This window comes from Mobula birostris, chromosome 18, assembly GCF_030028105.1.
Source record: "Mobula birostris isolate sMobBir1 chromosome 18, sMobBir1.hap1, whole genome shotgun sequence".
Lineage (NCBI taxonomy): Eukaryota > Metazoa > Chordata > Chondrichthyes > Myliobatiformes > Myliobatidae > Mobula > Mobula birostris.
The window spans coordinates 9,191,922-9,206,543 of record NC_092387.1 but is presented as its reverse complement, the minus strand read 5'-3'; the positions used below and the strand labels follow the sequence as shown (position 1 = coordinate 9,206,543).

General features: G+C 44.0%; 1 protein-coding gene across 2 annotated transcripts in view; it reads left to right on the top strand.

Annotated features, from left to right (window-relative positions):
* Positions 1-11,199, top strand: part of map1ab (microtubule-associated protein 1Ab) — a 57,442-nt gene extending 46,243 nt beyond the window's left edge. For both annotated transcript variants that reach the window (XM_072282169.1, XM_072282167.1), the window contains exon 6: positions 4,250-11,199. In XM_072282169.1, the coding sequence (XP_072138270.1) occupies positions 4,250-4,405 (156 nt within the window). In that variant the 3' untranslated portion in view covers positions 4,406-11,199. The remainder of the gene's footprint in view (positions 1-4,249) is intronic.
* The last annotated feature ends 3,423 nt before the right edge of the window (positions 11,200-14,622 follow it).

Below are 14,622 nucleotides of genomic sequence, written 5' to 3'. Positions count from 1 at the left end.
GAGCAGCCAGCCGAGTTCGAGTCCCCACCCAACCCGGCCATTCTCCTTCCTCCCCTCTCCCATCGGGCAACTGAAAGCACCTCCCACCAGGCTCAATCCCATCCTGCTGTTATCAGACTCTTCGCCTCACAATCTATCTCATTGTGATCTTGCAGCTTACTGTCTGCCTGCACTGCACTTTCTGCTGCTTTCACACTTCATTCTGCATGGTTAGTGCTTTACCCTGTTCCACCTCAATGCACTGTGCAATAATTGATCTGTATGAGTAGTGTCACTATATCTCGGTACATCAAAGGAAGTAAATTTTATTATCAAAGTACATCTATGTCACTACATATAACCCTGAGATTCATTTTCTTGTGGACATTGTCAAGAAATCTATAGAATAATAACCATAACAGAAACAATGAAAGACTGCCCAACTTGGATGTTCAATCAGAGCGCAGAAGTCTACAAACTGCGCAAATACAAAAAGAAGAAATAATAATAATAAATAAGCAATAAATGTCAAGAAGAGATGAAGAGTTCTTGAAAATGAGTCTATTGATTTTGGGAACAGTGCAACGATGGGGCAAGTTGAAGTTGAGTGAGGTTTGGTTCAAGAGCCTGATGGTTGAGGGGTAATAACTGTTCCAGAACCTGGTGATGTGAGCCCTGAGGCTTCTGTGCCTTGTTCATGATAGCAACAGCGAGAAGATAGCATGGACTGAGTTGTGCAGGGTCTCTGATAATTGATACTGCTTTCCTGTGACAGCATTTCATGCATTTCATATAGATGTGCTCAACGGTTGTGAGGGCTTCACCTGTAGGATTTTCTGTTCAAGGGCATTGGGTTTTTTCATACCAGGCTATGATGCAGCCAGTCAATATACTCTCTACTACACATCTGTTTGTTGAAGTTATAGATAGCATGCTGAATCTCCCTAAGCTCCTAAGGAAGTAGAGGCACTGGCATGCTTTCTCCATAATTGGACTTGTGTGCTGAACCCAGGACACAAAAATAACAACATCTAGGAAATTAAAGTTGCTGACCCTCTCCAATTCTGATCCTCCAGTAAGGACTGGCTCATGGACCTCTGCTTTCCTTCTGAAGACTATAATCAACTCCTTGTTCTTGCTGACATTGAGTGAGAGGTTGTTGTTGTGGCACCACTCAGCCAGATTTTCAACCTCCCTCCTATATGCTGATTCGGCCAACAACAGTGGTGTCATCAGCAAACTTGTATGTGGTGGGAAGCTGTGCTTAGCCACACAGTAATAGGTGTAAAGTGAGTAGAGCAGGGGGCTAAGCACACTGCCCTGTGGTTCACCTCTGCTGATAGAGGTCATGGAGGAGGTGTTGTTGCCAATCCAAACTGAATGGGGTCTGCAACTGTGGAAGTCCAGGATCCAACTGCACAAGGAGGTATTAAGGTGGATGTGATCTACATGGATTTTAGTAAGGCATTTGACAAGGTTCCACACGGTAGGCTTATTCAGAAAGTCAGAAGGCATGGGATCCAGGGAAGTTTGGCCAGGTGGATTCAGAATTGGCTTGCCTGCAGAAGGCAGAGGGTGGTGGTGGAGGGAGTACATTCAGATTGGAGGATTGTGACTAGTGGTGTCCCACAAGGATCTGTTCTGGGACCTCTACTTTTCATGATTTTTATTAACGACCTGGATGTGGGGATAGAAGGGTGGGTTGGCAAGTTTGCAGACAACACAGAGGTTGGTGGTGTTGTAGATAGTGTAGAGGATGGTCAAAGATTGCAGAGAGACATTGATAGTATGCAGAAGTGGGCTGAGAAGTGGCAGATGGAGTTCAACCCAGAGAAGTGTGAGGTGGTACACTTTGGAAGGACAAACTCCAAGGCAGAGTACAAAGTAAATGGCAGGATACTTGGTAGTGTGGAGGAGCAGAGGGATCTGGGGGTACATGTCCACAAATCCCTGAAAGTTACCTCACAGATAGATAGGGTAGTTAAGAAAGCTTATGGGGTGTTAGCTTTCATAAGTTGAGGAATAGAGTTTAAGAGTCGCGACGTAATGATGCAGCTCTATAAAGCTCTGGTTAGGCCAGATTTGGAATACTGTGTCCAGTTCTGGTTGCCTCACTATAGGAAGGATGTGGAAGCACTGGAAAGGGTACAGAGGAGATTTACCAGGATGCTGCCTGGCTTAGAGAGTATGGATTATGATCAGAGATTGAGGGAGCTAGGGCTTTACTCTTTGGAGAGAATGAGGATGAGAGGAGACATGATACAGGTATACAAGATAATAAGAGGAATAGATAGAGTGGATAACCAGTGCCTCTTCCCCAGGGCACCACTGCTCAATACAAGAGGACATGGCTTTAAGGTAAGGGGTGGGAAGTTCAAGGGGGATATTAGAGGAAGGTTTTTTACTCAGAGAGTGGTTGGTGCGTGGAATGCACTGCCTGAGTCAGTGGTGGAGGCAGATACACTCGTGAAGTTTAAGAGACTACTAGACAGGTATATGGAGGAGTTTAAGGTGGGGGATTATATGGGAGGCAGGGTTTGAGGGTTGGCACAACATTGTGGGCCAAAGGGCCTGTACTGTGCCGTACTATTCTATGTTCTATGTCCTAAGGTCAAGGTCTTGAAGCTTATTGATTAGTTTTGAGGGGATGATGGTATTGAACGTCAAACTGTAGTCAATAAAGAGCATCCTGATGTATGCATCTTTGCTGTCCAGATGTTCCAGGATTGCGGTGAAGAGCCAATGAGATGGCATCTGCTGTGAACCTGTTGCTCCGGTAGGCAAGTGGAATTGATCTAAGTTGCTTCTCAGGCAGGATTTGATATGTTCCATCAATCATCATCCTCTCAAAACACTCCATCACTGGATGTAAGTGCTCCTGGACGATAGTCATTGAGGCTGTTCTTGGGCGCCAGTATAATTGAAGCCTGCTTGAAGTGAGGTTAAAGATTACAGTGAACAGAACAGGTCTTTAGTACTTGGCCAAGTATTTCATCTGGCCCAGTTGCCTTTTGTGGCTTCACCTTCGTGAAGGCTGCTCGTATGTCGGCGTCAGAGACTGAAATCGCAGGGTCATCGGGGGATGTGGGAATTCGTGATGGTTTCTCCATGTTTTGACGGTCAAAGTGAGCGTAGAAGGCATTGAGCTCATCTGGAAGCGAATGTAACTTTTATCAGAGGGAATAGTACTCAAGCCCTGCTACAACTGTTGAGCGTCCTTCATTGATTCAAGTTTGGTGTGGAATTGTGACTTTGCCCGTGTGATGGCAAATGACAATAATAAACCAAAACCAGCAGAACCACATACAGTCTGCACTCTAATAAAGACAATAAATCACTGACTTGTCAGAATTGTTGTTTCCCACGGCAATGGGTGGCTGAGGGACAGCATGGGTCAGTTGGGCTGAAGGGCCTGATTCCTTGCTGTGTCTATCTCTAGATTTCCACTTCTTTCCTCTCTAACAGACTCCCGTTTCAGCTCTCTTATTCACCCTTTTATTCTTCTTTTGTTCCATTTAATTTTGTAACTTTTATTAATTTTCTTTATGTATTGGTCTGTACTGCTGCTGAAAGCAAGAAATTTCACAATATGTCTGTGATAATAAAGCTGTCATTAAGAACCCTCAGCATCCAGGACATGCCCTCTTCTCATTGCTACCATCAAGGAGGAGGTACAGGAGCCTGAAGACTCACGCTCGATGTTTTAGCAACAGCTCCTTCCCCTCTGCCATCAGAGCTATGAACAGACCAGGAACACTACCTCACTTTCTGTTGTCTTCTTTGCACTACTTATTTATTTTTCTATATATTTCTTATTGTAACTTATAGGATTTCTTTAACTACTGTACTGAACTGCTGTGGCAAAACAATAAATTCAGAAGTCATAGAGTCATAGAATGCAGAAACAGGCTTTCGGTCCATCTAATCCCTGCCAAACTATTATCCTACCAAGTCCCATTGACCTGGACCCAGACAATAGTCCTCCGTACCCCTCCCATCGTTTCACAACATATGTCCATGATAATAAACCTGCTTCTGATTCTTAATGCCTCACTCACTATGTGACCTATTTTCCAACTCACCGGGTGGAGTGCCCTACGATGCCCTCTTGCACGCGAGGTGCTCTCAGACAGAAGTGGTGACAATGGGTGTCTTCAGCAGACCACAAAGGCTTGGCCTCGTCAATCTTCGCTGGTCTTGAAAGGCTTTTTTTTTGTTGTTGTTGTTGTTGGCTTGTTTTAACAGAGGAACCTTTGTCTCCCTGTCCTAGGTGACGCTAATCCCGACCCACGACACGGAAGTCACACGAGAGTGGTACCAGCAGACCCACGAGCGGCAACAGAACCTGAACATCATGGTACTGGCCAGCAGCAGCACCGTTGTAATGCAGGACGAGTCATTTCCCGCATGCAAGATCGAGTTCTGAGCTCCAGCCAACCTCGATCGGCAGCCTGGGGAAGAAACCCTGCTTCTTCATTCCATTCCTCCACTAATCGTTTCTTTAATTAGGTTCATTTAAGGCTAGATTTGCAGCTTACTGCTAAGGAAACAATTGATAGTGTGAGTGCATTGACCTCTCCCCCTCGTGAATAGGGGACTAGTTTGGAGACCAATTTGCTGACCAATTTGCTATTCAGAGTGGCTGTTTGCTTGTAATTCATCTCGTATATGTTGTGACTGGAGTTGGGACTCTATTGGTGTGACAGATGAAGTTTTCATTACAAGGTTTTGTCCCACTGCTCGATTTGAGGGCCGGCAGCCAATCATTCAGTTCGCTGGTTCTACAGCTAGTACAGTTTTAGTGAGTAAGGGTTCTTTTGCCTCTGAGGGACCTTAATGTTGGAACACGTTTTGTGAAAGAAATCTTCAATCTGTCCTACGTTTCCCAGTTCCCATAGCAAGCACTGCAGCACTCCATCCTTGTCTTCAGCCAGACCAGGGGCAAAGAGCAACTGCAAGCCCAATGAAGCTGCAGAAGGGACATCCTAATTAGGCTGTGCCTGATTTCACGCCCCCCCACACTCTCCAAACTGCCCAGAGCACACAGGGTTGCCCCAGTAATAAGGCCAGCTATGGTAGGTCTTCGATGGGGAGTCAATGTTATTGGGTGCAAGTATAAAAGGCAGGGCTGTTGGGTGTTGGTGGGTGGCCCAGACTAACTGCATGCTGGACATCTCTTGCTTGGGTTCCAAGGGACCTGCTGATTTTATTTTTTTGTCCATCGCCCATGATTCTCTCAAAGCAACAACTGATAAAACCTGTTTGAGATGATCCATGCAAGGAAACGAAGGCACTTGCCAAACAATCAGACACTTTAACCATTTGCCGTGAATTACAATGTAAACTGTGAATGAGACTCTGAAACAATAGCAATCCATTGTATTTAAAGAGACAGCATCCTGTTAAAAATGATGGGACATCAAAACTATTCCTGCACTAGATAGATAACGAACTTGGAATAAAGACCAATTCACTATATTTGTACCTATAGATTAATTTAAATTGTGTAATGAAATTCTGAGTTGTATAAAGAACTTGTGATGCGTGAGCTTGGAAAGCTATCTCAATGGGATTTTGTTTCAGCTGCTTGACACAGCCTATCAAAAGCACCTGTCTCTTTAAGAAGGCAATATCTGGTTTAAATTGTCATTCTTGAACTGTCGATCTTTAAGTGCACACTGCAGGTTCTGATCACCCTGTAACAGGTGTGTTTGGCCGTGTCGGTTCCTGAGGCGGTGTGTTTCTGGCAGTGGTCTTTGGATGCATTTGTACGTAGTGGGGGAGTAACGTTGGTGCTGGAACGTGTAGGCTACAGACGGAGGCATGAAGAAGAAAAGTGTGTACGACCGTGACCTTGCATCATAGTGTTCAGCCAATACTTGCTTAATATCTCCTGTGTAAACATCTGTTCAATCTTCATGATGGCTTTAATGGAATAATTCTGTTCCTTTTACAAATAGAGACTCATTGATGTGGTATTGCTTTGAGTAGAGGTCCTACCTTGACCTTCTGCTCCTACCCCATGGCGATAAATGGCCCATCAATACCACCAGGTTACTGAGAGGACACAGCTCCCTCACTGTGAGTATCAGATCATGAGGAGGAAGGGCTAATGTTGGATATTGCCTTTTTAACAAACCAAAGTGTGCAAGTAGCCTCTATTAAGCTGAAATACCAGGTGTGGTTGCCTTAGACATTAGGATGAATGTAGCTAATTAATGCACTACTGCTGCAGCGATGCAGAGCTGGGACTGGCAACGTTACGTTATGTTGCCAATTTACTGCGCTCCACTGACAGGCATGTAGTAAGCAAAGCTTCGTTGTCATGTCTCCATCTGCATTCATTTTTTAATTATTTTGTCCCTTTCCTTAAGCTCCCACAAGGTCGAAAACTGACCATGTGCGGACCAAAACAGATGCAACCTTTGGATTTGTGACCTTAGGATGAGCTGAAAGAGCCTGGAAACAGTTTAGTTGGGGAGATGGGTGATTATTGCATTCAGCGCAAACCACAGCTCTGCGTACCGTCTGTGTGGATATCCTACTTTCCCAAGCATGTGCTCGAAACTGTACTTGGTCGAATCTGCTTGTTTCCCAAGCTATTCGCATCTTACGGGACTTCAGTACTGATTTGCAGAATAAACCGGTCCTACAGGTTATAAGATTGGAGGGGTGGCTCACCCACTGTAAATTTCCTTAGTAAATACTACCTACCCCCATTCACATTTCTGAGCAGATCACCGCTCAGTAAATAGGTCTGTACCGTGACTTTCAGTGCCTGCACTGGTGACTGTTCTACACAGCTAACAGCTCCAACCCGACCAATGACAGGAAGCACAATTCCACTGCAGGGTAGCAGATCGTTTGAATATTCCAACCAAATATAATGGGGTGTCTTTAACCCCCAGCAGCCCATGGTCTGATAACTGAAAACCAGACCAAAAACCCAATGGGAAGGCAAACACAAAGCAACTTGAAGGAAGAGGCAAGTGAGGGTTGAAATTGGCCTGTTTATATGTGCACAGGAGGAGGTGATAGAATGTTAGTCATGTGGATCGCGTATCCTGAGCATCTTTGAACTGTGTTTAGTGGGGGGTGGGTATAGATTATTTCAGTCACTCCCCACCTGTGTCTATATTGGAAGCTAGATGGTGTGTGTGTGAGTGTGTAAATATTTAACGTACGTATATATAGAAAGCTGGATAGGATGGCCCAAGCATTCTATAGCAAGTTATGTAGATTTGCTCTTGGTTCGGGCTTTAATATGGCGTGTACAATGTCTGTATTTCCTAAAGTGTCCCCAAAATGGCCAACATCTAATGTATACACATAACCGTGTTAGGTTAACCATGATACTTGCTGGATCTTCTGAGCGGCAGACAGGATGAGAGTGACGAGGCAAACAAGTTGACTTGCCATTGTGCGTCCAGTTGTTTTCTTTGAAAGCTGTCAGCACCGTGCCGTTAGAGTGAGCTAGTTAGATTAGCACGAGTGTGCGAGGTCGTTGGAACATTAGGGAATTAGTAGAACGGTAAGAGAAGTTGGTGAGTTGTCTGAACGAGAGGACACGCCCTTCTCCAGATTTTCTACATTAAACTCTAGCGCGGACGCAGAAGTAGGTAATGAATTTTTTTTTTTTTTGGAAAAAACTGAATGACGAGCTGCAGTGTCCTGACCAGAGGCGGAAAGGTCTCCACAGAAAAGACATTGCACTGCATCCCAATTCTGGTAGTGGCAGGTCGATAACGAGGGGAGTGTTTACCTCTCTCTATTCCTCCCTCCTGCACATACCTGAAGCACAGACGGGGGTTAAATAGTGATTGCCAAGTAACCAGTAACTGGGAGACCTTCATCTGATGTGTTTTCCCCATTGACCTTACAATAAAGATGAATACATGGGAGAAGGCAGATTTTTTTTAAAAAATTATGTATTTAGAGGGAATATTGTTAGTGTAGGCATGCTTGTAGACTAATGGGAACTCTGTTGTTTTGTGTTCTCAAAAGGATTGGACGAGAGCTATCTTTGTAATAGCAGACACCTAACCCAACCTGTCTTTGGTACCGATACTCTTGTACATTTCTATCATCACAGAGCAGGTTATATCCAGATGTTCAGTTATAGGAAATTCAGAAGGAGACCAGATCTCATGAAGCTTAATTAATAATTTATTTGTCTTGTAGTTTCAGTGTTTTATATAGATTTCTATAGATTACGTTCTTAATTTATAAGCACAACTCTAACCAGTATTGTAGCTGCAAGTTGACATGTTTACATTTGTGCCCTGTTTATTGAGGTGCAATTTGCAGGCGTTGCTCATTCTCATTTTTAATTTTGGAACTTTGAGAATTCATGCTTTTCAAAAGAAAATGTAGATCTAAGGGACGATGAATTTATTTCTGTGCTTTATTGGGACATATTTTTTTTGGTGATGTTCATTTTTCCACTGCAGTGGAGGTGACCTGGAATCTGGCAAGATGTGTTTCATCAATCCCCACTTCCATCGTCACTCTCCCCACACACCGAATTTCCCCAGGGGAAAGTTCTGACAGAACTTTTCAATCCAGTTATCAGAATATTCATTCCATGTCAGCACCATGCTGTTGTAGGGAGAACCCTTGTAGCCGAGACCATGGCACATAAATTCTTCCTCACAAAATCCTAACCTCTTCCCAGCCAGGCATCACTCCTTTAAAGAAACATTACCTGATTCCCAAAGGTTAGGCAGATTGCGATTCCCAGTTCCCCACCAGTTCATCAATCCAATCTATTGCCTTTGTGTCTTAGACACTATCCTGCTCTACAAAAGTCTTTACTCTCCTGTATGAGGTGAGTGAGCGTGTGGGTGAGGGCGGGGAGTGGTGAAGGGTGAAACTAATTTCTTCATGTTTTTCAAACAGAGCTTTGTACTGAATTTCAAATGGTCACAGCTTTAAGTTGCGGTAGGGGGGGGGAGATTAATTCTTCCCAAAAGGTTTCTGTAATGGCAATTCTCTCTTTACAGTAATGAGCGAGGGAGGTTAGCATCCCTAAATTTGAGAGAGATGGGGAGTGGAGCTAGAGAGAGAGAGAGAAAGAAAGAAAGAAAGTTTGGTAATGAAGGGGTTGGGAAGATGGTAGAGCCTTGAAACATGGGGACATGATTTGGAAAACTGGGTGAAGGTGATTTGGAGAATGGTTGGGGTCTCGAGGGGCAGTAGCTCTAAGTAATTGCCTGGAAGGTGGACTTCTCGTTTCTTCTGCCTGAGGGAGTGAGGAAATGGGCACAGAGTGGGGCCAGTGATGTTCACAAACCTTGTGATCTCTTGTTCACAATTCCATTTTAACTCTGCCAAAGGAAATCAAACATCTGTTCAACTCTACCCAGGGGTGTGAGAGGGAATCTTCACACATCTGCCCTGCTCTGTCCAATCCTTGCGTTTTCCCATGGCGTGAAAATTGCTGATACATCTGTCTGTTCCTGCTTCGGGCTTGGTGAGGTTTACTTCAGCTTAGTTGCTCTATGTGAGGTGAGGAGGCCGACATTGGAAGGCCTCCAAAAAAAAAGCTTCTTCCATTTCCTCCCACTGCAAGGGAAACAATTAGTTGGTCTTTCATTCTGTGTAGGCACGACAACCAAGGCAGGTGTGTGTGTGGGAGTGGGAGGTGGAGGAGGTGTACCTCTAAATTTTGATTGAAAAAAAATCTGGATGGACTTAGGTTGGGGGCAAAGAAGTAGGTACCTGATGCCTAGAGCTGTCTAACAGGAATTGTTATGAGCATTAGTCAAGGAAATAAGAATCTGAATTTGTGAGAAACTTGGGAAAATGTACTATGGAAAAAGCTACAAATGGAATCTCTCTGCTGCTGTGTTTTCTTAAGCTGGTCTTATTCCATTAACTTTATTCTGCATCCAGACAGCTCGCTCTGGATGGTCACTTGTCCTGTTCAGGAAGTCTTGTACTCTACCTGACACCCAAATCCTCTGTTCTTGTAGAGTGGGCCTTTGTTTGCATTTTGACTTTTGAATGTGTACTCCTAGTATTATTAAAAAGGGACCCGTACATCAATGAACCACAAGTGTCCTATCCGAGCTCCTGTACAGAGCACATTGGAAGGAGGGAAAGGGGAACTCCCTCTGGAGTTTATAAAACTCTTAGTTCTTATTTTAATGACTGGGTTGCTTAGTGTCCAGCTGGTAAACTACTAGCTGCTTACTAAGAATAAAAAAAATCAACACCTCCCAGACCAGTGATAATTCTTTTTGTTGTAAAATGCTCAAAAGTTAGTGTAACAGTATTAATCCATCACACACCCCATTTTGTTTTCCTGAACCATATCAATAAGCTGCAGGATTAAGTGTAATGCACTGAGTTTGAGGTAGGAAAAGTGCCACCATGAATGTTCCTTACGTACCCAACAAGCACCGTCTGCCTCTTCCTATCTTTAAAGATATATATATAGAAAGCTGTTTGACTTTTTAAATATAATGATATGTCTGGAATTTTCAATTGATGCTGTTAAATTTTAAAAAGGGGGAAATGTATTAAAGACTGTACATTGGGTGTAGAAACTGAGACCAACTTAAAGAATTTGTCACAAGTTAATACTTTAGCTAGGAAACCAGGAACATAATATTCAATAAGTAAATTCGTGCTCACTTTTGGCCTCTTTGACAATGCTGTCTGTTTACTGTCTAACTGTGAATAAATCAAGCCCTTAATCTCACGGAAGATGTGTCTGGCTGATTTAACTCCATGCCCACATTACTGGCAATGTTTAGCACGAGACAAATAAAAGCAGAATTCGGTTTAGGAAACAAAAAAAAGTCTTCCAAAATTGTTGGGAGATTAAATCCAAGAAGGAGAGTAAATTTGGGGGAAAACTCTGCTGTAGAGTAAACCATTGGGAATTTAATTCAAACCTTTTTTCAGAAAAGTCCTCTTGCTTGTTTTGCATGCGTGCATTTATTTCTATGTTATTCCTGTATGTAATGGTTTAAAAAAATTGGAAAACTATATAAAAAGCAACTTGTCTTAATTATAAGGACCTGTAAACATACTGAAAACCTACTCTTTCAGTTCCATGGTGTAAAAACGACAACACTGTAGTAATCATCTCTGCGCAATATTAATATTTAGTTCTTCAGAATTTGTGTGCAATATTCTGTATCTCTTTAATTGCAAACTACTGAAATTTATTGTAAAGGGGAACAGTCTGATTATTGCCAATAAAATACATCTATTGAGATCAGTTGTGCAAGTCTTGGGGTGTTTTCCCCTGCGCTGGTTTGTTTGTTCAGTTCATCGTTGGCCAGATTGTTTAAATTACTTGACCAATACCCACTGGATTGGCTTTTACTAACCTCTCCCTCTCTTGCATTTTGAGTTTTGAACTCCTGACTGGGACCCTGAACTCCAGGCTGGGCAATTCGCGTACCCAAGGGGACACTGGCCCTCGTGCCTCCTGCCGGCAGGAAATCCCAATCCTGGAGTTCGCCAACGACTAATGTTGCAAAGGCCGGCATTTATTGCCCGTCCCTACTTGTCTCCTGACATGTTGCCTTGAACCACTACAGTAGCACCACAGTGCTCCTGAGATGGGGATCCAAGGGCTAGACACAACAACGCATCTCCAGGTCAAGACGATGCGCGACTTGGAGGGGGTCCAGTAGGTGGTGGCGCATTCGTGCCCTTTCCGCTTGGTGGTAGAGACTGCAGGGTTGGGAGGTGTTGAGGCCTCAGTAACTGCCGGATTTTGTGAAGGGTGCATGCTGCAGCCGCAGTGCACTGGTGATTTAGGGAGGGGAGGCGCCAGTCACATTGATGTTGCAGCTCTATAAAACCGTGGCTAGACCACACTGTGAGTATTGGGTTCAGTTCTGGTCACCTAATTATAGGAAGAACGTGGAAGCTTTAGAGAGGGTACAGAGGAGATTTACCAGGATGCTACCTGAATTAGAGAACACATCTTTGAGGGCAGGTTGGGGCTTTTCTCTTTGGAACAAAGGGAAGTGAGAGGTTTGAAACTGAGAGCCTTGACGGAGTGGTACAAGATGACAAGAGGCATAGATAGAAGGAGACTCGTTCCCGGGGTGGGAATGGCTAATATGAGCTGGCGTCTTTTTAAGGTGATTGGAGGAAAGTGTAGGAGGGAATGTAAAAGGTGAGGGTGTGTGGAAAGCACTGCCAGGGGTGCTGGTAGAGACAGATATATTTGGGACGTTTGAGATAGGCACATAGATGATAGGAAATTGGAGGGTTAGGTGGTAGGGAAGTATTAGATTAATCTTAGAGTAAATTAGAAAGTTGTCACAGCATTGTGGGCCAAAGGGCCTGTGCTGTGCTGCAGTGTTCTATGTTCGGTTAGCTTTATGTCACACGTTCATTGAAACAGACAGTGAAATGCATTGCTTGCAGCAATGAATGCAGTCCGAATGTGATGGTGGCAGCCTGCAAGTGTCGCCATGCTTCTGGCGCCAATAGAGCATGTCTACAACTTACCCTGACCCGTACATCTGTGGAATGCGGGAGCACCCAGTGGAAACCCACGCAGTCATGGGGAGAATGTACAAACAGGCAGTTGTGGGAATCGAACCCCTGATCACTGGTGCTCTAAAACGTTCTGCTGACCACTGTGCTACTGGGTCGCCCTGCCTTATGGTCAGTGTCCACACAGACCCCCTTAACTTCCAACATTCCCAGCTGGTTGGGCGCTACCTGTTGATCAGGACACCCACGGCTATTTTTTTAATTTTTCAATTTTTATTTTATTTAAAGTAACAGCACAGAACAGGTCCTTCTGGCCCAGTAAGCCACATCGCCCAGCAACTTGCCTGTTTAATAGTCTGATCACAGGACAGATGGGACTTGTCAGCCGAGTTTGGCAGCTCATTTAAGAGAAGGAAAGCTCTGATCTAAAGCGTCTGCTGTCTTGTGACTCATACCGACTCATGGGGAAGGCTTCAGGAGTGAAGTCTGAGAGAAAAATCGGGAACTGGGGTCCCTGAGGCAGCCGCAGTCCTACTTTGAGGGCAATGCTGATTGGCAACTTCTGCGAAGCCGCTAGTACCAAACTGTGTCAGTCTCTGCTGTTCCCGGGAAGATGTGGAATCGATATGGGTAGAGCTGCGTAACACTAAGGGGGAGAAAACGCTGGTGGGAGTTGTGTACAGGCCACCTAACAGTAGTAGTGAGGTTGGAGATGGTATTAAACAGGAAATTAGAAATGTGTGCAATAAAGGAACAGCAGTTATAATGGGTGACTTCAATCTACATGTAGATTGGGTGAACCAAATTGGTAAAGGTGCTGAGGAAGAGGATTTCTTGGAATGTATGCGGGATGGTTTTTTGAACCAACATGTCGAGGAACCAACTAGAGAGCAGGCTATTCTGGACTGGGTTTTGAGCAATGAGGAAGGGTTAATTAGCAATCTTGTCGTGAGAGGCCCCTTGGGTAAGAGTGACCATAATATGGTGGAATTCTTCATTAAGATGGAGAGTGACATAGTTAATTCAGAAACAAAGGTTCTGAACTTAAAGAGGGGTAACTTTGAAGGTATGAGACGTGAATTAGCTAAGATAGACTGGCAAATGACACTTAAAGAATTGACGGTGGATATGCAATGGCAAGCATTTAAAGATTGCATGGATGAACTACAACAATTGTTCATCCCAGTTTGGCAAAAGAATAAATCAAGGAAGGTAGTGCACCCGTGGCTGACAAGAGAAATTAGGGATAGTATCAATTCCAAGGAAGAAGCATACAAATTAGCCAGAAAAAGTGGCTCACCTGAGGACTGGGAGAAATTCAGAGTTCAGCAGAGGAGGACAAAGGGCTTAATTAGGAAGGGGAAAAAAGATTATGAGAGAAAACTGGCAGGGACCATAAAAACTGACTGTAAAAGCTTTTATAGATATGTAAAAAGGAAAAGACTGGTAAAGACTGTAGGTCCCCTACAGACAGAAACGGGTGAATTGATTATGGGGAGCAAGGACATGGCAGACCAATTGAATAATTACTTTGGTTCTGTCTTCACTAAGGAGGACATAAATAATCTTCCAGAAATAGTAGGGGACAGAGGGTCCAGTGAGATGGAGGAACTGAGCGAAATACATGTTAGTAGGGAAGTGGTGTTAGGTAAATTGAAGGGATTGAAGGCAGATAAATCCCCAGGGCCAGATGGTCTGCATCCTAGAGTGCTTAAGGAAGTAGCCCAAGAAATAGTGGATGCACCAGTGATAATTTTTCAAAACTCGTTAGATTCTGGACTAGTTCCTGAGGATTGGAGGGTGGCTAATGTAACTCCACTTTTTAAAAAAGGAGGGAGAGAGAAACCGGGGAATTATAGACCGGTTAGCCTAACGTCGGTGGTGGGGAAACTGCTGGAGTCAGTTATCAAAGATGTGATAACAGCACATTTGGAAGCGATGAAATCATCGGACAAAGTCAGCATGGATTTGTGAAAGGAAAATCATGTCTGACGAATCTCATAGAATTTTTTGAGGATGTAACTAGTAGAGTGGATAGGGGAGAACCAGTGGATGTGGTATATTTGGATTTTCAAAAGGCTTTTGACAAGGTCCCACACGGGAGATTAGTGTGCAAACTTAAAGCACACGGTATTGGGGGTAAGGTATTGATGTAGATAGAGAATTCGTTGGCAG